This window comes from Mastacembelus armatus, chromosome 22 (genome assembly GCF_900324485.2).
Source record: "Mastacembelus armatus chromosome 22, fMasArm1.2, whole genome shotgun sequence".
Classification (NCBI taxonomy): Eukaryota; Metazoa; Chordata; class Actinopteri; order Synbranchiformes; family Mastacembelidae; genus Mastacembelus; species Mastacembelus armatus.
In genome coordinates, this window is record NC_046654.1 from 3304554 (window position 1) to 3328788 (window position 24235).

At 40.3% G+C, this 24235-nt stretch overlaps 1 protein-coding gene across 11 annotated transcripts in view; it reads right to left on the bottom strand.

The window, feature by feature from the left end:
- smoc1 (SPARC related modular calcium binding 1) overlaps nt 1-20523 on the bottom strand; it is a 40442-nt gene extending 19919 nt beyond the window's left edge. For all 11 annotated transcript variants that reach the window (XM_026310661.1, XM_026310492.1, XM_026310578.1 and 8 more), the window contains exons 1-5: nt 20167-20523; nt 4876-5041; nt 4444-4527; nt 2107-2219; nt 1781-1880 (exon numbers count right to left, since the gene is read on the bottom strand). In XM_026310661.1, the coding sequence (XP_026166446.1) occupies nt 1781-1880; nt 2107-2219; nt 4444-4527; nt 4876-5041; nt 20167-20268 (565 nt within the window). In that variant the 5' untranslated portion in view covers nt 20269-20523. The remainder of the gene's footprint in view (nt 1-1780; nt 1881-2106; nt 2220-4443; nt 4528-4875; nt 5042-20166) is intronic.
- Between the last annotated feature and the right edge of the window lie 3712 nt (nt 20524-24235).

Here is a 24235-nt window from a genome sequence, read left to right on the forward strand (position 1 = left end):
TGTACAGGGGAGTCTGAGCATGTCAGTAAAGGTTATTTGTGGTCAGTTGAGAGGGAAGGTGAGTTGGGTGTGCACGACTGCAGCAGCTGTAGACCAGGTTTACTGTGCCCAGATTCTGGTTTCCAGTGTCATACATACCTTTGCAAGGAACAATGAAGATATCGGATCTTATGCAGGACAGAAAGGAGACAGGTAGAGATTGTGTTGTTGTGCCATCAACGTCATTTTGGGATTTCTTTAAGAATATGTTTAAACATGGACAGCTGAAAGGTTTTGAGTTTTTCAGTGCTGTTTGTGAGAGAATTTAGGACATTATAGAAATCTGATTCCAAAGGCTCTGTCACACCAGCATTTAATTTCAGACTTAAATCAATTCTTTCCAGTGGAATTGCTGTCAGTGGGGTAGTGTGAAACCAGCTGCAGGACTGTGTATCATGTGTGCTTGCAAACAAAACAGAGACCCACTGTAAAAGTGGTCAAAACACTACAGTATCCTGTGTGAAGTGTGTGAAGTTGAAATATGTGTTCATGTCACCAAGATTTCAACAGCACATATTTCATGAGTTCATGTTAATGAAAACTGCTGTATCACATTCTGGTCAGGTGCCACAAATAAACATGAAAGAAAGTAAAGAATCATTTGAGGTCTGCACAAGAACTACAGCTCTAAATATGAACAGCTATCTGGTGTGAATGGACATGCTGCCTTTGTGAACTTTACTGATTCTGTTTGAAGGGCCAAAGCACAGCAGGTGCTGAAAGCAGCCACACAGGCAATTAGTGGCTCAAGTGGGAAATGCAGAGAACGAGAGTTAGCAGAAGACTGAGGGAGGGAGAGAAAGAAGAAAATGTGAGAGGAAAAGACAGAAAGAGAGCGAGAAGCCTCTGGCCGTGTGCTGAGCAGCTTCAGTGGGCATGCGACCACTCTCACCACACTCTCCACACAAAATTTGCACCATATGCTCTAGTGACTGTGCAATCCAATTCTGGCAAAGGCCCCTCTATATTATCTTCTGAGGGAAAATGATGGTGATTATCATAAAGTGTTCCCATCCAGGATGAGTGTGCAGGGCCCCGCTCACTCTCCTCTGGCCTGCTGAGAGCAGTTAGACAAGTGGAGGGGCTGGGAGGGTTGAGAGGCCCCCGGATGTATGGCCATTAGCCTTCTCTTTGACCTTACACCTGCTATACACCACGACATGAAATACACATTCCCAAAGTATGGCAAGATAAACTCTCTAGGGATGTTCACTCCTTATCTTTAATCAGCACAGTTAGGCTTCCTGAAAGGCATTTGTCTCAGATGTAGGTTCAGTTCACCTGTAACATACTCATCACATGCATTTTCTACTATATTAATTTAATATAACCAGTGCATTGCAGTTGCTTTTGAATTCTGAAAATAGTCCAGTGACTGAAGGTTAATTGGCCCAAACCCAGTGACTTGGCTTCTAAGCACTCTTGGCTCTGAGTGCTTCCAAATGCAGCCACCATTGAAATATTTAAATGCTTGTTATGCTGCTTCTCCCCCTAATAAAGTAATGTCGGGAAACAGCCTACCCCTCTCACTGGAGTTTTAGACATACAACCTGCTAAACATTACTCTGAAGTAGAGCTGCACTGATTGCACAAACAACTCATCACTCATCACTACAGTAGATGCAGGCGTGTTGGCAGCAGTCTTACAATCAGCTAACATGTATGTGACAAACATTTTGAGGTGATTTTGAAAACCCTGATGATTTCTTCCACAGGTTGCCAAGCCGTTTGCCCCCAGTACCTGAACACACCGGGGTCCTGTTGTGCACAGAGGAGCCACTCACTGGCTTTCCATCACTGGTGACACACCAGCAGTAACCTGTCAGAGTATGGCACTGGACCTGCACAGACAAAAAAGTAAGTCGCACCGAAAACGGCATTAGCTTTGTAATATGCATTTATGATATGGATATTTGAACATAGATGCAGCGGAAGGTGAACTGAAACGAGTCCACTTGATGATGTGATACTGGTGTCTCTCAAGAGACTGAGCGAAAGAGTAAGTTAGAGAAAGATAAAGAGTAAAAGACAGGAAAGATAGAAATCTGTGCCGGTGCTGAGACAGACCTGAGCAAAAGTTCCATCCTCATTGCATTCTGGGACAAACATGGACTCCTGAGGTTTCCTGGCTTGTTCCAATGCCTGGTTCCTCTCAACGCGACACTTGGACTGACCTGCATCTGTAACACGTTGACAGGACAGTCTGTTCTCATGCACCACCTCCAAACCCCCCAGCACTACGGTTATTTTTACTGATGACGTGTGTTCTTTGTCAGCATTACCCTGTTCACACCTGGGAGCAGACCAACCTGAGTTTCCTACTTTTGGCCACTGCGCAGTTCAACTTATAAGTGCCTTGCTCAAGGGCATGTTTTGGTAGCACAGGGAAGAAAATGAATTATTTATTCACTTTTTCCATTGTGTTTTTTTTGTTTGTTTTTTTTTTTTTTGTTGTTCTCAGTTTGGAGCCACTTTTCCAACCTCCAGGCTGCCACTGCTCTTTTTCTTTCTGATAACAAGCAGTTCCTTCGTCTGTTGCTGTTTCTGACAAAGTAAGCAGCTAAAGGAGAGATGCTTCTAGTATTAAACTGAATTAACAACAGTGTTTGTTGTTCATGTTGCAACATCATCCAGGGCTGAAATCTTAAAGATTATGAAGTTTTTATTGCAGGACAAGCAGCAGTAAAAATATACTGACCTTTAAAGGCTGCAGAGACACTGCAGAGACAAAATACTAAAACAACACATTCCCTGACAGATTACACTGCCACTGACCAGTACAAGTGCCAGTACTTCAGCAGCACCTTGTTTGTGCTGAGGACTGTCTCATCTACTCTGTATTAAACTTTTGAAATGTCAGTGGAAACTGAACTTGTGCTTCTAGGGCTCTGATGAGCCAGACCTGTTCTTGTGGGATGAATGGGAGTGGCTGAAAGGTCAGAGAACAAAGTGGGCTCCACACCAGCTGGTCACTGGTTCAAAATCCCACCAGCAACTACTGTTTTTGTTGCACTCAGCTCCTGCGAAGTTGAGCGTCATGTTCGACCGTTCATGTATACACATTCACACCAGGGAGCTGACCAGCTTGACCGCAATCCTCCACTTTTGGCAACCTTGTCCCTGGATAAATACAAGTTTAAAAACAGTCGCCTGTGGACCTGTGAGGAGACAGACATGTTGTCTCCTCCAAAATAAAAGGCTGACAGAGCCAGAACTGGGTGATGTCACCGAGAAGGACCGACATGGTTTAATGAATTTATAAACGTGGACTATGACTGAGTATATTTAGTCCTACTCAAACAAAATGGCTCATTAAACATTGTAGTGTCTGTGTCAGTCCTGTGCCCTATTTAAAACCCAATTACTCATTTAAATAAGTCTGATTTATGGAAATGTAAAAACAACTTAATGAGGCTGTGAGCAGTTTATTCATTATGTCTTGTCTTGTGCTCGTCTGTGTGTTACTTGTGACCCGGCACCAATTTGTGCATATTCAGGAGTTTGTATCTTCATTCTTCATTTATTTTCAAAAGTAAACTTAATTTTATTATCTTTGTTTCAGAGATTCGGAATAAGGAGCTTGTTCTTGTTCTCTTTGTTGTTTATTCCAGACTAAATAATGTCCATTGTAATAGCAGTAGTTACTGTATGTGCCTGTTATAGATTTACACGGTTAATAATCAGAATTATCGCTTATATTAAATCACATCTTCTCACCTGTAGTTGTCAGGCATTTGCCACTGTAAACCAGGTCTGGTTCATGAACTGCCTGCGAAATAAAACTGAACAGAAGAGGCCTGGTGCTTCTGCAAAGACTGTGCAAGCTTTGCCCAGACTGCCTTTCCTTGGCACACACGTGATATTATGAAACAACACTACACATTACCATACAGAGGCAACAAAAAGCACTCCAAAAATAGATTTGGTTGGAATCGCTGTATTCTCAAAGTACCGAGGGGTCAAAAAGAGGGGAAACTGCCAAGTTCCAACCTTGACTCTAGACCTATCAATCTCTGCTGTTGTTGAGTGGCTGGCATCCAGAGCCTGAGGAAGTGTGTGATCCTGGTCTGTGAAAACTTACACGCCTGCAGAGAGGCGGAAAACGTAAGACATCTTCCCATTCAGTTCCACTTTTCCCAAACTGTCTGTGGCTTCGAGCAGCAACGTCTTAAACATGCTCTTTAAATCGCAAGTAAATCAATGTGTTCTCTAAGGTTACAATGGATAGTCGTCATGGGAAGATTAGGTTAGATGATTTTTTGCAGTTTAGGTGAAATGTGTATGCTAGACTTGAATCTTGGAATTAGATCCAAAATTTGAGCTTGTCTCATCATAATCATCTTGTGTTTGTAGGACTGAGTCTAAAGGTGTCCAGCGTCTGATGTTTCTAGAGTCCTGTTTTACCTTTAAGCTCCAAGTCTCTCCCTTCAGATGTGGAGGTTGGTGCTGGAGCCACTGGCAACTGGTCAATTTTCACCCAGTTTTTACCTGAAAGACAGAAAGTCACACACTCAAAAGTCACAAGTTGATACGCACTGGAGCGAATTGTAATTGAATTACTGTCACACAGTAATCCAGATGTTAGCACAGTTTAGAAAATCTTTTGTTGATGCATTCACAGAAACTCTGTCTTCCAAGACATCCAGAGTGCATGGAAATAAATAAAACTAACACACACATGTGCATTTCACATTTTCTTCCATTAAAAAATGGCAGATGAATATCAGATTTCAGTTTCTTTGAATGCACCGACAGATTGCTCTTTGCAAAAGGTAAATGTCTCTGTAGGTAGATTCTCTTTTTGAGTACAAATGTAGATTTAAGTTCAGCTCTCACCTCGACATCGGCCGCGGTGTGCCAGTGTCAGTGTCTTATCTTTGCACCGCGCCCTCTGCAGTTCACAGCCGGTGTCATAGCTCCGCCCATCCGAGCCACACACCGGCTTTCCTTGCGTCCGCGAGCAGATGACTCCACAGTGACTGTCTCTGTCTCCAATCAGCCACTGCAATCAGAAATACATGTTAGCACAACAATGACACAATACATTAGTTAAGTCACTGTCCAGTTTTACACAACATGACTGAGATGAATTTATAGCGTTTTTCTTCATTCCTTGAAAAATTGCCTTCCTCTCTTTTTGGCTCCTTGTTGGTCTCTCTATTTTCCTGGTGTTTAAACAAAGGCTGCTTTCAGCTACATTTGAGCTGATGCCAAACTAACGTATGAATTGAACCCATGGGTCACTTGCCTGTTGTGCTCAAAACATTTGTGTGTTCCTCAGTCACTTACTGTATCTGCTGCCTTTCTGTTTAAGCCACTGTAATGAAGGTGTGAGCTGTGCTGCAGTGAAGGTCAACCTAGAGGCTAATTTCTCTCATTTCTCTAATTTAGCTGAAGACAGGTTGGTTAGGGCCCAAAGGAGCAATGGGAATCCTTTTCCCCCTTCAACCAGATCCACTCAGGGTCCATTAATGATTCAGTTCTACTGTTGGACCACAGCCTTCTCTCTGACAGCAGTAATTGTTCTTGGCTTTGCAGCTGCCTCAAATATATTTAAGGTCTAAAGCATTTCAGGGGAGCACAACCATTGCCAAAAATATGGAGTTGTAGGTTAGTGGGGAGAGAGTGTAGGTGTGAATCCTCAGCCATCTCTTGTTGAAAAGGTTTCCACTGTTCAGAGAAACACAAGGAACGCTTGATCTGTCTTATTTTAACAGTGATGACTAAACCTTTGTGGCTGCAAAAACACCTGTTTAATGAAAGACAAAAGATAGAAGTCCAGCATTTCTCCAAATAGGAAAATACTGCATGTGAAAACCTTGCTCAGATGCATTTTTCAGCCAAGGCGTCTCAAGCAATTACCAGAGTGCTGGTTGGAGCGCTGAGTCCTACACAGGAGATTTCATTAAGGTCAGGTATGGAGAGAAGGTGGTGATGGAAAATGAGACGCAGCCAGAAACAGAGGGCACAGTTTCCACCCTTCACTTGCCAACTCCTATCAAACAATTTGAGGCAGTTGGTAGAAATGCATGTGTGCATTGAATTTTCCTGCAGTTTCTCTCGTTGTCGTTCCTCCCCTACCTCCTCTTCCCAAATGCACAGATTAAAAAAAATAGTTATTTATCAAAAATGTTGTTTGGAGACGGGTTTGCTCCAAAAACATAAAAAGAGCAATCAGACAGAGGTGAGCAAATAGTAGATGGTAATGAAGCCGAACCACTGATGTCACAAATGAGCTGGTGCACAACTGGATCTCATATAAAAATGAATCAGCAGGATTTCAGATTCAGAATCAGCTTTAATGGCCAGGTTTGGTTTGTGCACACAAAGGAGGAGAATGGTTCACTAACCTCTTTCTATGTACAAGGATTAAAATACAGTTGAATGAAAAAAATAAAAGATAGGAGGTTAAAAAGAAAGAAAGCAGAAAGAAATTTAAAAAAATGAAAAAATAAAAAAACTAGACAAAAATAATTTTTATATGTTCTCTCTCCACTAATGTATTACATCCATCTGTACTAACATTATTATTTTATTATTTCACCATCTGCCCCAAAACCCTTGACAATCATCCAGTCTGAATTGTTTGCCTCTGTGGCTTCTTTGCCTTTTTAAAGCTGCCAATAAAACTCTCCATACTTCACATTCTTTACATATCTACCCTGGAAAATTTGGACTTCAGTCGATCAGTGGTCACTTACATTAATCTCATGTAATCTGCTCTTTTCTGAAAGAGTTCATATGAACACGTTTACATATGGGGATGATGGGTATGGGGTGTGTTAATGAGTAGTTACAGTTTTGCATGTTGTATTCTGCAAATTAGGAAGACAAAGTTTAGATTTTGAGCAAAAAACAGACCTGAAAGTCTCTACAGCTGTCAGCAACTCTGTAAGGCTATATTGGAGCATAGTGTAGCTTTGAGCTAAATGCTAATAGCAATATGTTTAGCGGCTGTAATACTTAGCATCCTCATCCTAATCTAGCATACTAGCAAACCAATCATCAGCAACTGGCACTAATCAGTTAGTGAGTCAAGGGATCACCAATGTTATTGCAACTCTGAGGGAAATAAGTTTATGTTCTGTACCTAATTTTATGGCAATCTATCAAAGTCACTGAGACATTCGACATAAAACTACAAATGTGAAGACGTACTCAACCACAGTGGCAGCATACTCTTGTTTCTTAAGTTTTATAACCTTTGTCCTATTCTGGCTGATACATCTCTCTCTGACGGCCTGGAAACAGCACCACAGCTTTAACGTCTTATACGGTAAATCCAAAATGTGGTGAGAAATATGAGCCACAAGTCAGACAATAATCTATTTACAGCTCTTTGTGGTTTTTGACTTTACAGATACCAAACGGTGCCTGCCAGCGCTGACAGTTAGGACAGTCATGAACATCAATTTATAAATCCCAGCAATTCAACCAAAAGCCAGAAGTTGAAAATTTTAAAAAGTGAAAAATCTGCCAGATGTTACGCTAATACCACTTGTGTCCAATTCAAATATCAATGTAGAGAACTGCCTCTTTCTGGCTTCTTTTAGTGCTGTTACTCAAATAAAATGTAAAGAGCAATGACAGAGATCAGATAGAAAACGATTCTGGAGATCCAGTATCTACCAGATAATATCGGAGTTAGAGGTAAAGTTAGAGTTTAAAAACTACCCAAAACTGCAGGTTTGCAGGTTGAATTCCAACATAAAAGAGTTTATTGGTTAAAATATTGGAGACAGACACCTTTGGCTGCTCTGGCTCCTACAGTGCAATTTGGATACTTTCCTTAACTTGATACAGAAATATGGAAGGTGAAAGGAAATTAAAGCAAAAGGGGAATAATGCTTCAAAGGATTCAGTGGGACACAAATTCATCTCAACTCGCCATAACAATACAAGCCAGACAGTTTAATGTGATTTCAGTCTTGGCATTGAAGCATAGTGAAAAAGCTGTTGTCCCACAGCTCAGAGTAAAACAAAATCATGATGTTCCCCTTCATAGAGACAGGGAGAAAAACATGGCACATCATTTCATTTATAACTCCTGTATCCTGCCTGTGTCCTGCCTTTGGCTTCGGTCAAGGACAGGAATAATTCACTAGTTAGAAAACAGCATGTATCTGCAATGTATTTGTTTATCTTTCCAGAGTAAAGAAGCATATGATGTTCTATCTGACTGTATGAGTAGTGTAGACATTTTAACTTTCTGTGTAAGGATAAAAAAGAAGAAAGCACATCAAAAGTACTAATTTCTAAAGTAGTATCCAAAGCAAGCTATTCTTAAAAAAAAAAAAAAAGTGATTTAGCTCTATCCAGCCACTCCTGCAGGTTGAGAGCCACAGAGTCTGCCCTCTGCCCACAGACCGACCCGTTCTCTCTGTCCCTGACTCACTACCTTAATGGATACAGCACTTCTACCTCCACTGTCATAATAAAGCATTAAATCACAGATTTTGCGACGGCATTGTCCAGTAAATGGAAATAAATACTCTAACCAAGTCTCCCACATATAGTAATTTCTTAGTCATACTGTCCCACCCACAGACTCGTCTCCCGTAAAGGTGAAACCAGAGACTCTGGTGCAAGAGAAAAGGCTTTTTTGCCTGAGATTAAAATTTTAATAAAGTGCTTTTAAACAGCAGGAAAATGTGACTCGAACAGTAACTGGAACATTTTGACTGTTGATGGTGATGTAGTGTCTGTAGCAATAAGATGCATTTTTCAAAGCATGTAAATTCATCAGCTATGCCAGGTTATTATGCACTACATTTCAGCTGCTGACATTTTTTGTTTAAATGAAGCTCAACTTAAACTAAGTTGATTAAACCTTGCAGCACAAAGAGCAATGTTGTTTAGCTTCTATTTCTTGAAAAGAAAAAGTGAATGAATTTCAACAGTTAGAAATATACTCCAAATTTTAAAAAAAAACTCTTACAGTTAGAAATAGTCAAAAGTGATGTATATACTTCTGGTGTGAGCTAGAGGAATACTTTGACATCGTGGAAACTAAGAGTTAGATGAGAAGATCGACGCCCCCCTCATGTCTGTGTATATGAAGCCAGAGGCAGTAGATGGTCATCTTATTTTAGCATAAAGACTGGAGACAGAGTGAAACAGTTAGCCTGCCTCTGCCCAAAGGTAACAAAATCTGCCTATCTGCATCTCTGAGGACAAAATTACCACATTACTGTAAATCTTAGTTGCTTATTACATACAAAGCCAAGACATAAAAACTACATGTTGCAGATTTACAGGAGCTTTTTTCTTTGCAAAAACCACCACTTGTCATTTTTATACCTTGTGTTTGTAAGGATTAAATCAAGCCCCTTGCAGAGAATATCAATTAGCAGACATACATTACATTATATTATATACATTATATTAAATACTAACTAATCTTATTCAATCTTCTGACTCTGCTCTGCAATAATTGCCCACATGGTTTACTGGATTACATGGTATTTGGAAAACAACTATCTTAACCACCAGAGACAACCAGATGAGTGACATTCATCTTTTAACACTAGACAAAGTAGTTCAGGCAATCAGTGATGCATTTGACAACATTCATACACGTTTCTGTGGTTTCCAGCTTACCAAATACGCTCTGAGTTGTCCTGATGTGGTAAACTCCACCCGTCTGGCAACTGAAGACATTTAAAACAAATGCTGAGAACACTAAGTTACTGTCTGACCCAGCTCTGTTTGACAGCAATCAGCTGTTACAGTATTAGTAGGATGACGGGACCTGGCATCATGTTCCTGAGGGAAAACAGCCCCTCCTGAATCCCACCCAACATCCCATAATCAAAACCAAACAAACACATCTAAATTCAACTAACGTAACGGGAGCCATTACTGGATCTGCTGAGGAACAGGCACTGCTCGAAATAACATTAATTACATAAATCTGTAGGGAGACACTCACCCGTGCTCCCTTGTTTGTTGTGCTCCCAGATTTTTACATCACAGTGCAACAGGCTGCACTTCAAAGATTTACTGAGGCCAAATGCCAAACATCATAGCTGAGTACTGACTACACCCCTAAGGGGATAGTCTCACTTCAACAATGGCTCAGAGGTGCTTTCTTTAATTTTCAGAGAGGAGAACATTATAAGGACATAGTGTCCTCTGCCTCATAGCCCACCAAGTCACAATGAAGTCACAGATGAACCAGAGTTAAACTCCAGGGCATGCTTGTTGGTTTGGTATTGAGAGTATGACCGGGAAACAATGAGTACAGAGATTCTCACATTTAACAAGCCAAATTCCCCAAACTCACTCAAATATACACACAAGCTCACACACACACACTCATCTGAGCTACAAGCACACACAGCCCTGAGCTCTCTCTCTCCACCACTCATAAAATAAGTGAAATGCGACCCCCATTGTGCAACCACTGCAGCATTAGCAAAATGGTTGTTTTTTAATCGTCACTGGCAGGAAATCTGTTCCAGCCCACACCACAGCAGTGGAGCAAGAAGAAAGAATGATTAGAAAATAATCATTTTTATAGATATGCACACTTAACAGTCAACCTAGAGGGAAAGCAGGTTATGTGAAACAGAACAAAGGTAGTAAATACGCAAATCTGTGGATTACGTCTCGTACAGTAAAGGCAAGTAATTTCAATTTTCTGACTGACAGTATGTACGCAGGGTACAGCTCGTTTCTGTGGGCAGATTTAAAATATAAAAAACACACGTTACACAATATAAACAGTAGATTCCATTTTCACTTTTATTACACTTATTAGCACTTGCATTGGTAGAGAACAGGCTTGCTAAAGTTCTGTTTAACAATGTGTTATCTGATTTATATCCCAAGTTAAAAAAACGTGGACAAAGTCCTGTTTCTGGCAACACTAGCATCAAATTTATTATGCTTTTTCTCTTTTTTCTCCAATTATTACACTCCCTTAGCACAGTCAGTCACAACATGAACAGCTTTTTAAAAAAGGATCAAAAGCAGAGAATTCAGTGGCCAAACCTGGAACCTACATTACCCATAACTCCCAATTACAGTTCAGAGATTTGGATCAATTTATTGCCTTGAGCATGAATTAGAGAAGATGAGCGAGTTACAGAACGTTTGGCTCCACATTCCCAAATTTTTATTTTCAGTTTCAGACCCAACAAACAAGTGACAGCACTTAAAGAAATTTGTCAGACTCCGTAGAGCTCCCTCTGGGGCCATGAAATGCTCACAAATAGATTTAGCATTTGATGACAAGTAAGTGTAGCTGTGGTAGCAGTCGCAGCTTAGCATAAGTTAACAATGCGTCACGGTTTGGTTATGTGTTTGTTTCTATTGTGAGTGAGGTTTTAGAAAAAGTCAACTGTGCCTTTGGAGTTTCTGTATAATACTGTTTATGAGCTGCACAGAGAGATAAGGTTTCAAACATACGGCCAAACCTTCAGTAATCTAGATCTTCTACTTGAGACTGATGTTGCATTTGGAAATCACTGGCTGTATTGCTGTCACGCTTAAAACTCACAAATATAGTATAGTGGTCCACATCCATTTAGAGTTAATTAAATACTTCTGGTTAGTTTTATCTTACTGCCAGAGTTTTCATGTCCAAATAACTGTAACTGAAACATCTTAATTACTTAATAGCACAAGAAAATCTGTGGTACCTACATTTTCAAAGACATTTCAGGATGATTTGACATCATTTTCTTGATTGAATTTAATCTCTGCTCTCTGGTTCACAGCAAAATTTCCTTCATGAATTAGAGATATTTGTTTTTTTTTTGTATAGAGATGTCTGGTGCAGGGGTGATATTGCTCTTATCTGGCTGTTAAAATTGTCTTAAGGAATTTACTGCTGCTCGCAGACTTAGAGAAACACTTCAAAAGTTTTTATATTCATGTGTTGAAAAAATATTGTATGTGTTTTGTTGTATGGTCTATGTAAAACTGGAGGCAGAACAGAACAAATACAGGCCACAATGTGGTCACTATTATGAAGTGAAATGGTCCAGATTTTGCCACTAATTCTCCCAACTGAAAACATTTAGTTGGAGAAGCCCACTGCGATGACAACACTGCACTTTGTCCTAACAAGGGTCGACTTAAGCTATTACCGTGACTTGATGGCACAAGGAGTGGTTAAATCAACTCCATTGTGGTGTAAAAAAACACAGATTAGCTAACAGGAACATGCACTTTGACATGAGTGACATCACTAAAGGAAAAGGCTTTTGCTGCACAGATTGAGATTCGTTACATGCTGCACTGTATCAGTGGTGGGTGTGTGAGACCAAGAGACAGAGCTTTGTGTGCCAACTCCACGTTTACATGTAATGGGCTCATTATCCCCTCTGGGCATAACTACAACAAACAGTGCAACAACAGCAACCCATACATAAATGCATACATATATGGCCATCTAATGCATCTCTGTGTCATTAATCACGAGGCATTTTTGGCATTCGCTCACTAGACTGCGAGTGGATTAGTCAAGTATAGGAAAAGGAGGATTAGAGTGAGCTTACCGCAGAGGTAACAAGTCAATGAAAGTCATTCACCAAAGTCAGGGCTAATTGTGTGCTGTAGTGTGGTTTTAATAGGCCGAGGTAATCACTTTTGTCTGATGATTAGCATTTAGTTTTCAGGAAATCTATAAAGTGAATGCCATCCCTCATGCTGTTTCTGTTAACACACTGTTATAAAAAAGTGGAGAAAATAAAAAGGAATGTATGAAAAGCTGCACCCCTTCTTATCCTCCCCCTTATTCCTTTTAAATTTCTTATTGGGTTTTGTCTTGAAAAAGAAGCCTGTAATTTAACATTTTCAAAGTAACAGTTCTAGCATGTTGTGAACAGGCAAACACTAAAGGAGCCGGTACAACTTTCACACAGAAGGTGCAAAGTGTGTGAGCCACTCGCAGCAGGACACCAGGGACTGGGCTTAAAGCCTTACAGTCTAGTCCCTGCTCCAGTATTTCTTAACCTCTTTACCTAATTAATATAATTTCTCACTAGTTTTGACATAACAGTTCCAAAAGTTGATTTCTGGAGAGAATACAGAGCCATTAATTAAATTAAAAAGAGAGAGATGAATGCTAACAATGCTAACAATTCCTGTGACACTTAAAAAAATGTAAATATACAGACTATGTAATGGCATCATTCTTTGTGGAAACGTTTCTTCACTAATTCATGCCAGTCTTTTCAAACCTGCCTTTACAGATATTTTGTCCACTTTGCAGCAGAAACCATCTGTAAACATCACTGGTAATCAACATTAGAAAGGCCCTTAAATTATTGCTGGGGGTGAATGTGTGCTTATTTTCACATGCAGCAGGAGTGGAGTAATATTACAGTGGCATTCACATGGAGTTGTTTTTCTGAGCATCTGATGAATGTATGTCCAAAATTCACTTAGAGCTCTGTTTTGGTCATTACCAACTCCTGAGAAAAATATCTGTACCTGCCAAATGCTTCACCATGTTAGTCATTACCTATGGTTGTTGATCATTTGGTGGTGGGCAGTAGCATTTAGCCACTACAGCTAGGAAAGAGTCCAGGGAGACCAGTGAGAGTGGACCCCAAAACAAAACACTTCGAGCACTTATCACCTTTCACATTAAATGTAGCAATAAGATTCACAGATTATTATCAGGACATTAAGTATGTGATTAATGGGAATGATGACTTCCTTTTTTTTCTTTTGAAGTGTAGAGAAATCAAAATGAAAGTGTAAGGAGGAGGGAGGTGTTCTTCCTTTTCGGAAATGGCTCTAAATCTGATTAACAGCATTCCTTGTTTGTCACTAATGCTACATCCTGGCTACAGAACAGTCAGCTGTTTCTACTGTTCCCAGGATGTGTGTCCATGTGTGCGTGCGTGAATCACACACAATAGATTCCACGGTGTCACTGTGTACTAAAGCTGAGTGAGACCACACGCTCGATCATATCAAAGGAAATGATTAAATATGTGGAGTAGCAGAGGCTAATCTGCTGGACTAGTCGGATGGGGAAGAGGAAGTGTTTTTGTCGTCCTGATAATCTGAAGGATTACAGAGACCCATAACTCTCTCAACTGGCACTATTCCCTTTAAACAAGTCAATAACACTGAATTTACATAGAGCAAGTTCCCGGCGTAGTCTAGACAGTTACATAAATGCAAAACCAGAGATCTGCAGAGGCAAACAACTGAGCGAAGTAGTGGTGATCCATGCATGGAGCTCACTGGCCTGAAATACCAGAGCTGGACTTTGACTGCGTTTCATTATTCTGATTAGAAAGGGCCAAAATTGAGCATGAAATGCATTTGCTGATCACACAGTAATTAGGGAGAATCGACATATGTAAGCAATTTGATTGGCTGCTTTTGGAGTCGCCCTTCAAGCCATATGTCAGTGTCCTGTGAAATATAAGTGGAGCCTAGGTGTCTACTCATGTAATGCCTTGGCCAGTGAACCTGTGTGTTTCAGACTAGAGTTTCCTGTAAAAGAAAACCAATTTGTTGGTATTTCTTGGAATTCAGTTATTTATGGATTTAAAGTTATTTAATTTCTTAGCATGGTCTATTCCCTTGACTTGTCTCATTTGTTTTACAAAATGTCCAACTTTTCCTGGAATGGTCATTGACAAATTCTGCAGAATACATGTAATTTCTTGTTTGCAGTGTCTTTTTGCTTAAAATGGATTTGTCCATGTGTGATTGTGTGATGATGGGGAGTCTACAGGCACGTTAGCCGCTCTGCGAGGGTGTGATGCTCAGTGGGGGGAAAAAAAGCCGAGTTTAGACCATTGAAAATTTGAACTGATGATGGTGTTAAATGTTAAATGTTAATGTTGTGCTAGAGAAAAAGCCAGATATTAACTGAAGGTAGTAGGTGTCATCCTCTGGGGAATGTCTGGACAAAACTTCATGTTCCAGACTGAAATATCTCATTCTGGACCAAAGTGGTGCTGTGACCAGCTAACAGACATTGTGATCCATTTAACCACAACAGTATTTCTGGCTCTTTGGCAGTATTTTTTACCATTGATGTATTTGTCCATTTAGTGATGGTCCACAGAGAAGCAATGTCAAAGTGTCTGGCAATCACACACTTTAGTCCAGAGCAAAAAATCTGGACAACTACATGAAGAGCCAAGAAGTCCACTATGAATATTCATAATCCCCCGAAGATCACTAGTAATTGGTTAGTCTGGTTTTACTGGCAGCTCAAAAAACCCTCTTGTACTTCAGGTTAATTTCACTGATACAAAGTTGGCTATGAATTTTCAGGGCTCCTAGAGGACTAATTCTGATGTTTTGTTGAACCTCAGACCTTTTCTGTAGCATGATGGGCCCAAATTTGCAGACTAAGACTAAGACTCAGCAGTCACTTACAGAGCCACACAACGGACCCAGAAATCATTATAAATATTAATAAATATCCAGGTTCACTTTACATTTGCTGTGAATATTCCCTTTTCTGACAAGGATTTATGTTCATATTTTGGTGACATGACTCTCCTGTACTAATCATTGAGGCCTCTAGAGAGTTCAAAATCTAAAAGACAGACAGAGATCAAATTCTTCAATTGCATGAAATTGTCTCCAGCACCATCCTTAAGCAATCAGACACCCTACACAAGAAGGATCAAAATGGTACCAGCAGATAGTCATCGCTTTTGCTCTTAATATTTATGGTCCCCAGAGGATGTAACGTGAGCTTGATAACACTATAGCCTTTCTTCCTGCAGCATCACTTCCATGTGCCCACAATATACAATGTGTACAAATTATATATTCAGATCAGGCCCATTCCTGATCTCCAGAGGAAGAATCCTAAATTTGCAGTTTCTGTTTACTATTCAATAGAACTCTTCTAGATAGAACAGGATGTTATAAAACAGCAGAATCATGCATATGTATGTTGTATCAGTATGCAAAATCACACCGCCACAAAACAAAAGAACCCAAAACCACAGGCTTCATCACCAATAACTGTTTTAGGGATTTTTCTTTTGAGTGCCTAATCAGAAACTGCTGCTCTGGACAAAGTTAATCTAAAAGGTTTGTATTTCATGACTTCTCTTCACAGAAGACGGTGATGCCAAACTATGACCTTATCACTTTGCCAAGAATGTTTTTCCCCATAAAGACTAAATGAAGAAATGTGCACTGCACATCTGTGTGATTACGGTCAACAGCTTTTCTTCAATACATTTCAGTGGGTAGATGGTAAAGGGACAAACCTCTCACCTTATAATTTTTTTATGTCTGTTTTTATTATTTATCACCCATTTTCTGTAAAGACCCTGTTGTAACCTTTTTAGAAATTTGCTGTTTATTACACAACTTTACTACATCTAGGAGTTAAAAATAAATGACTACAGCTTATTCCTTTTATTGAATATGTAGATTCAAATGAACATTAAACATAATTTAATGCCCGCATACAAAATCCATGATTCTGCTTTTACTTACAGTAAGCAAATTGTTCCCAAAATATTGTTCTCAGCTTCTTTTGGAAAGATATTGATTATGAAGAAGCCCACTTGACATACTGTCTTAATAAAATGAGGACATTGTCCCTTTTGAGTTTACTTTGAACCTCCGTGCTGTACAAAAACTTTCTTATTAAGGCAAGATGCTGTTTTTTGGTTGTGGGCCTTTTCACATGATGTAGTTTATTTTGCATGTAGCTGTTTCACAGAACTTTTGCCACTTATCACTGGAGAACTCTCGTTAGACCGGCTTCCCAAGTACGGACAAATACATTACCAGCCTATTGCAGAAATAGTTAGGGTTCTTTATAGTCCTCTCCATTTACAGCACTGCTCCATGAATTTATTTGGTTGTTTACAGAATTACTGGATTACCAGTTAAGATGCTGTTCATTAAAGTATTAACCCAGAGAGGTTTAATGTAGATATGATTCATCTTTGGACAAAGCTTTAAGCATGTAGCTTCACACATTAGTTTCACACATTGTGGTGGTGCTCTGCTTTCTATTAACCTGCCTCATCTGCTTTACCTTAAGTTTCGTATTTTTTAATTCCCTAAAATGCCTTTTGCCTGATGCAAAACATTTTTATAAGATAAAACATAAAGTGAAGAAAATGCATTTAGCAGGAGGTAAAGCTTTATCTCTGCCTCTTCCCCAATTTTCTCATATCATTTATCCACCTGAATGAAAATGATGAGCTGATAATGCATCACTAGATAGTGACAGCAATTCTGAGATGTATGGCACACCATTAATAACCACTTTTAGAGAGAATTTGCCCTTTAAATATCTCATTTCCCTTTAATCTCTCCTGTTTTCCTCTTAGTTTTTTTCCTCACTTAAAAAAAGTCATGTTCCTGACCCCCATTCCTTTGTGCACTCAAGCATAATTAAGGGTCACTGGCTGATCATACAACAATCACCACAGGCACCCATACATTACATGCATCAACACACCTGCAGACTACTCATATCACACCTGCACTGTGGCTGTGATCTACCTCACGCCAATAAAAAGGCTTTCCTGCATTTGATCTGGGGCTCTTACTTTCCCATGCTGAAAGTATGCATCCTTGGCTGCTTCGCTGCTCGGGCCTAGCTGTTTGTTTGTTTTTCAGTGAGTTTATGAGTTTCACTGATGCTCTCACCAAAGTATGCAGGTTCACTGCTCGGGATATTCCAACCCAGGCACTAACAGGTTGATTCAGTAGAGGGGCTTAAGGATAGATGCATAAGTGTGGACCGTGCTCTTATTTGTCAGCCATAATTTGGGAGCACATTCCCTATGGGAAACAGATTTCTTAGCCTCGTTATCATTCTTAGTACTAAGAAGTGACTGAAAAGCAGCCACAGTAGATGTAAATTTTAATCCTTTTAGAAAGCATACACTGGGGTCAAGATTCATAAGTAGTTTCTTGGTGAGATCATGTTTTTTCTTGTCTTTTAGGTTAACAAAATAATTCAGGCTTTTACTTTGACGTTAGAGATTCTGCGGAGCCTGTGTTGCACTATCACTATCCATCATCACATATCCTTATCATGCGCAGTGCTGTCCTCCCACCAAGTAATGAACAAATGATTAAAACAATAAAGGAGACACCACCGCTAATAATGTCAGAGGACACAGGACAGACATATGTGAATTGCACAAACAGCATCAATCACAAGGCAAAAAGTCTGAACTGTCTGAAGCTTTGTTAGTCTCCCAGTCGCTCTTATTCCCACTTCTGAGGAAAGTTGGATTTGTGCACCTATTGCATCATGGAGCCTCTGGGGAAATGAGAAAGGAGCAGTGCTATGCAGTGAAGTTAGCGCAGGCTTTCCCCTTGATATCAACATGGAAAGTGGGGGTGTGAATTCTGGTCTGTGAGCAATGTTAAAAGTATCTACTGTGGTGTGAGTGAGGGTGTGTAGCAGGCCGAGTGTGACTGTTCCTCCTCTGGGCCCAGTCCTCACCAGGAGGATGGAGTGGATGCAGAGAACATTTGGTTTGATGAGGAGAAAAGTTGACAGAGATGCCGTGATTGATCACTGTGCCTTGGGCAAATCTTTAGCAATTTTAGTTGCTCTAGTGTAAATCTGGAAGACTAAGAAACTTTGTTTTCAGATTGACATCCTTTAATTTGGCATTTTTCCACTTAGAAAGGTGGAGGGCGATAGTTTTTCTTCTTGCAGAGATGCTTCATATCCTTTAAGGTTTGCACAGGAAAGAAGAAAGAACAGGAGTGTGGAGAATTTCACTACAGCTCACACAGTTTGGTCACAGAAAAGTCTAATAAATAACTTTCCTTCACTTGTTGCATTTGCGTGTCTGTGTGTGTGTGTGTGTGTGTGTGTGTGTGTGTGTGTGTGTCTGTGTCTGTGTCTGTGTCTGTGAATCAGCCACTAAAACACAGCACAATGTGCAGACACTGCACTTAGTACTTCTCATTATTTGGCCAATAAGAAAACAACTATAGTGAGTAAGAAAGAAGTGATTACGCAAAGTATAAATTCCCTGTGACTTTCCATAGAGCAGTCTTGACCACTGTGTGTTGTGTGGGGAGGGGTGTGGGTTCAAAGACATTGTGAAATGGTTCCAATATGTGAGAGAGTATTACATATTCACCCCCCAGCCCCCAACTCATCTCCCCCCATGACCACAAATATTACAGTGCATCTGTGAAGTGAAACAATGCCGATCCCCTCTGCCTCACATCATTTATTCCCCTCTCAGCCTGGACAATACCACGGTGTTAGTGAACTAGTAAAGTCGTGAGAAAGGAGGCAGCCTAAAAACTGACATGACTGGGACAAATGTCTGTCCTAGAAAACAGCAGGTAAGAAAGATGCTGCTGTGGAGGAAATACAATGTAAAGAGTGAAGACTCATTTATATCCCATATCTTTAATCATGTCTTATCTTATCTGACTGCAGTTAAATTCTTCCAAATAAAAAGTACATAATATAGTATAATATACTATAATATAGTATAATATACTATAATATAGTGAGCAGGAGGTGTGTGAGTGGGTTGTCGGCTTCAGGTGGGATCACTTGGTCAGACACACAGGTCAGTTACTTTTTATAATGATTCTAAAAATATTTCTCCAGCACAGATCGATTTTTTCCAAACAATAGAAAATCTAAAATACAACACGATGCCTTAAAGCATGTCAGAATGAGCAGACAGCACAGTAAATCTTGCTGAGCATTTAGTCAGTGTGTGTATAGGCCCCATGTATTTCTGTCTAACCCGCACAGCATGTTATGTTTGCGACCTTGAGTTTCAGTTTGGAAAGAACTGTTGACTTTATTGATTTGTAGGACGCGTTTAGTCCAAAATCCCTGGTTAACTCGTCTACTCTTCGTGTTACACCTACTCGGGCCACCTCATCACTGTTGCCAGTCATCTTTCTATAATACGTCTGTAGTGTAGTATCATATAGTGAGCAGGAGGATGACTTCCCTGGGTCTGGTTCATTTAACGAAGCACCAATCACGTTAAAACTTAATAAAGGCAGGTTTGAGTTGATAGTCCGCGTTTTTAAAGGTGAAGGTTGACACTAATCTGTGGATTCTGATAAACTGTGCATTCAAACTTTGGCACACTCTTAGTTTTGTCACTTACTACACGGTGCATGTAAATAAATAAGAGGCATGAGACACAGGTATGCACTCACCCGTGAGCCAGGCTTCTGAGCCGAGACCTGAGGCAGGTACCAGAGGAGCGGAGGCGCCAACAAGTGAGACAAGGTGAAGATAAGAAAAAGTGACAGTAACATAATGGATCGTGGGGGAGCGCGGAGCAGAAGAGGCAGGTAGTCTGAGCGCTCTGTCACACTGATGATCAACAGGTCCAAACCGTGAAAAATAGGACGCTCCAAAAATGCTCTGGTTTCCTTGTTGTGGCTTCCCGTTAACTGTTTCACATAGTGCCCTGCGTGGGATCAAAACCACGACTGAGCGGGGACCATGGTGGTGGGTTTTATCCACTGCTGAGGATCAGCTGTTCATCGCGCCTTGCACAGGTTCAGACGCGTCCGTATCCATTGCAGCTTCATTTAAAAGCAAAGGAGGGCGCAGCCGCACTGACTGACACTCCAGCTGTCCAATTGCAGCGAGGCTGAGCGTTAAAGCCACACCCACCGCGAACAGGTCCAAGATTCCCTGAAAAAGGCTGCTCCGGCCGGGACGGGAGCAGGAGGAGCAGAGTCTGAGCAGCTGCGCGGACACGCAGTGTATTATCACACGTCTGTGAGAACAGGGACAATGGCCGAGCAATTGTGAGGTCACATTTTAGCTTCTCATCGTCATTCAGAGACACATAATGCGCTATAATGGCCAAGTATCCTGCTGCCGTGACATTTAGCCTGTGTCTTCCTATAATGGAAAACATCTATTGAGTAAAGTCAATAGCTGTCAGGAGCACTGCAGGGGGTCAGCCTGTGTTTGTAGATTTGACTGTGTGTGTGTGTGTGTGTGTGTGTGTGTGAGGATTCAGTGGCTGGTTCAGCAGAAACATCTGACTATGACACTGTAATTATTAATTATTGTTAATCAATTGATTCAGAACGCAGCTTATGCTCAGAAAGAACAGTGGCTGATTATTGTAAGGAGCCCAGCATGGAGACATTTTCCCATAATAATAAAACATGTTTTCCTCAAAAAATCCTCTTACAGTTTATACTTAATCCAAAAAAGAAAGGCTCAAAGCACAGAAAATACTTACGATATGAAATTGTCATATTGTATTTCTATATTGCCGCTAATAATAGCTAAAATAAATAAACTGATGATTAAGGAAAACATGTTTGCAAACTTTCAAATTACCCATAAGAGCTGCAAAATCTGTGATTTGATCATATTAAGTGGTCGAATGCAACATTATACATTTACTAAAATGCTTAATCTGGCAATTTTTGGTTACCAGTTACTGTTCAGATTAGGATTTTATATAAAGCTCATAATTTACAGATTAAGCCAATATATAAACTGTATATCAAATATTTTCAATTTGCTCCAGCTCAACCAACTGTAGCAATGAGGACAGTCTAATCTAATCATCAGCTACAGAGGCGTGTAATGCTTCAGTCGTATTTTCAGTTCAGAACTTATTGCATTTTCTTAAGTACATGATGTAAAAGCTCCTCAGCCACTGATTATATTATATTAATGTCCAGCCTTTCATAAAATCCTACCAAATGCAGTCGTAAAACTATGCCACAGTCCTCCTACAAACTCTCAGCTTCTGGCTGCCACATCTTCTCTTCCTCTGTGCTCCCTCTTTCTCCTTCTTTTCCCTTTCAGAAACATTGTGTGCTCCATTGAAAGCAAGTAAAAAGAAGGAGGAGACCAGAGTGGGTTAGTGAGGGAGTGAGTGTTTAGTGCAGGTGTCCAGCTTCAGTTCACCAACCCCTCAGTCCACAGAAACTGGGCTTTTAAGAGCTGAAAAGGGCCATCCGGTCACCCTTTGCTGCAGTGGGCAACCCCCCCAAATCCTCTTCTCTTTCTTTGTCCCTATAGATATTTTTTAATTGTTGGCTATGACAGTTCAGCAGCTTTTTGAGTGCCTCAGTAAAGAACATTGTAATTAGAACTATTGAGCTGCTGGAATTGGCACAATTAGGGTCAGCATTAATGATTTCTGTGTGCACCAGGCGCTTTCAGTAAAAGACTGTTTTCTCAGAAAGGATGGAGAGACTTCAAGAAGGGGGTCAGGCCGAACGCGAGAGAAGAGAAAAGAAGGGGCAGTGTGATGTAAAAGGAGAAAAATCGAGGCATTATCTGGACTCTTGTTTATTAGACCACTGTAGAGACTCAGCAAAGCATCTGTGTAGGATCATTATCAGGGCTGTGAGAGGTGGGCCGCCCTTCGATGCTGTTTCTCACTCCAGCGGCTTCCTCTCTCCCCCTCCTCCCTGCTCTGTGTCGGCCCGTCCACTCATGGCTTGGTGTGAGTGGGGAAGGAGGTGAGGATGAGGAGCAGAGAGGGGAACAGGAGTGTCTCTTGGAATGTTAACGAGATCAGTTAATATCTGCTCTTCGCTCTCGCTTCAACCCTCCACCCCTAACAAAGAAGGCTGAGTCTTCTGGGGAGTAAAGCTGTTGTAGGGAAAGCATGGCTCGACACTTTAATTCTGTTGTCATTTGGCCGAGCATGAAAGAAAATCTCTGACAACAAAAACAAAGATGGAATGAATGGGCATGCTGAAAGAAAATGCACTTCCCAATTACTGCAGCGGCTCTTCCAAAGACGCCCCAGCCGCTGTCCCCCCGCCGGCTTACACCAACCACATACGGCCGAAAATTAGCAGGTGTCTGTAGACAGACGAGCAAGACAGAGGCCACCCAGAGAGCTGCTGGCTGGGGGAGGAGGATTTAGCACAGATGTTCAACCATAATGTTGTAAATGCTAAAAGTACATGAGTTCAGACATGGTACACTGAATATTACTTGTGAAAAGAGTAATAATAGAAGTGCACTTTACTTCCTGTGTTATTTTAATTACATTTTTAAAGCTAAATTTACCTTTTCATAATTTTTCAGTAACTTCTTATTTTGAATGTTCATAACTATCACTCCTGTGAAACACTGGGGGAATCTAATATGACGTCTTTTTGTACTTTAAAACCAGGAGAATGGACTTTTTCAGAGGTCAAAGTATTATGCTTACAAATTTGAGGAATTTGTATTTTACTTGAGTAGTTCCACTTTGTGCAACTTTCTACTTCATTATGTAGGTTAATTTAAAGGTAAATATTGGAGTTTTACTGCACTAGTTACATGTTAGTTACATATTACTAACTGAACTTTTCATGCAGAGCTCATTAAACTGAAATAATATGACCCAATGCCAATGAAGTACTGTAACTAATTCAGTTCTTAGGTACTTGAATTAAGTGTGCAAATACTTTACACTAATAATTTAATTTTTACTTCACTACATTCATTTGACTGTTGTAGATACTTTTCAGATGTTTTAACCAAAATCATCTCTTTACAACATTTAATGAGACATATTGCACTTTTTACAGCAATATTGTAGTTTTATCTGACATCTCGAGTTACTAGTTGCATTTTCTTAGGTTTTTGAGAAAGGATGTATTGTAGGTGATATAACTAATCCTTCAACATTAAGATCCTGCTTAGGATAGTAACAATAATCCAAGCACTTTGAAGGTGGACAGTACAACTTAGTAATAACTTTGATATTTTAAGTAGATTTTGGTATTAAATTATTTATGTGCTCCATATTTTACAGTTATTTCTTTTACTTTAGTGTCCGAGTCCTGTTTGCACCTCTAGAGCTCTCTGATGTCTTTGATACCTCTTGAAAATTTATTATTATCAATCACAATGAAACACAATTACAGCACTGAAAGACAGACAGACAGCAGGAAGGGGCTATGTGGTGTGCTGAACGGAAAAACATCAGAGGTCAGATAGAAAGCCCGCTCTCTTTAAAGCATCATCTGGATTTCATTTCTTAAATTCCACATATTTTACATGTACTGACCGCAGTTTTCAGTTTTCACTAGCTCCTGAAAATAAGAAGTTGTACATAACCCTTGGCTGGCCGACAGTGGTGGACAGCGGCGACCTGGACTCTTATTGCCCTCTTCAAACACACACTTGGACATAAACACAATTGCTCTGAAGCTGGTGTAGAAGCAGGTCTAGTGAAGGGAATGCACAGATAAATAAGATAACAAAGCCGAATAATCCATGACATTAATCAGTGAGAGATTC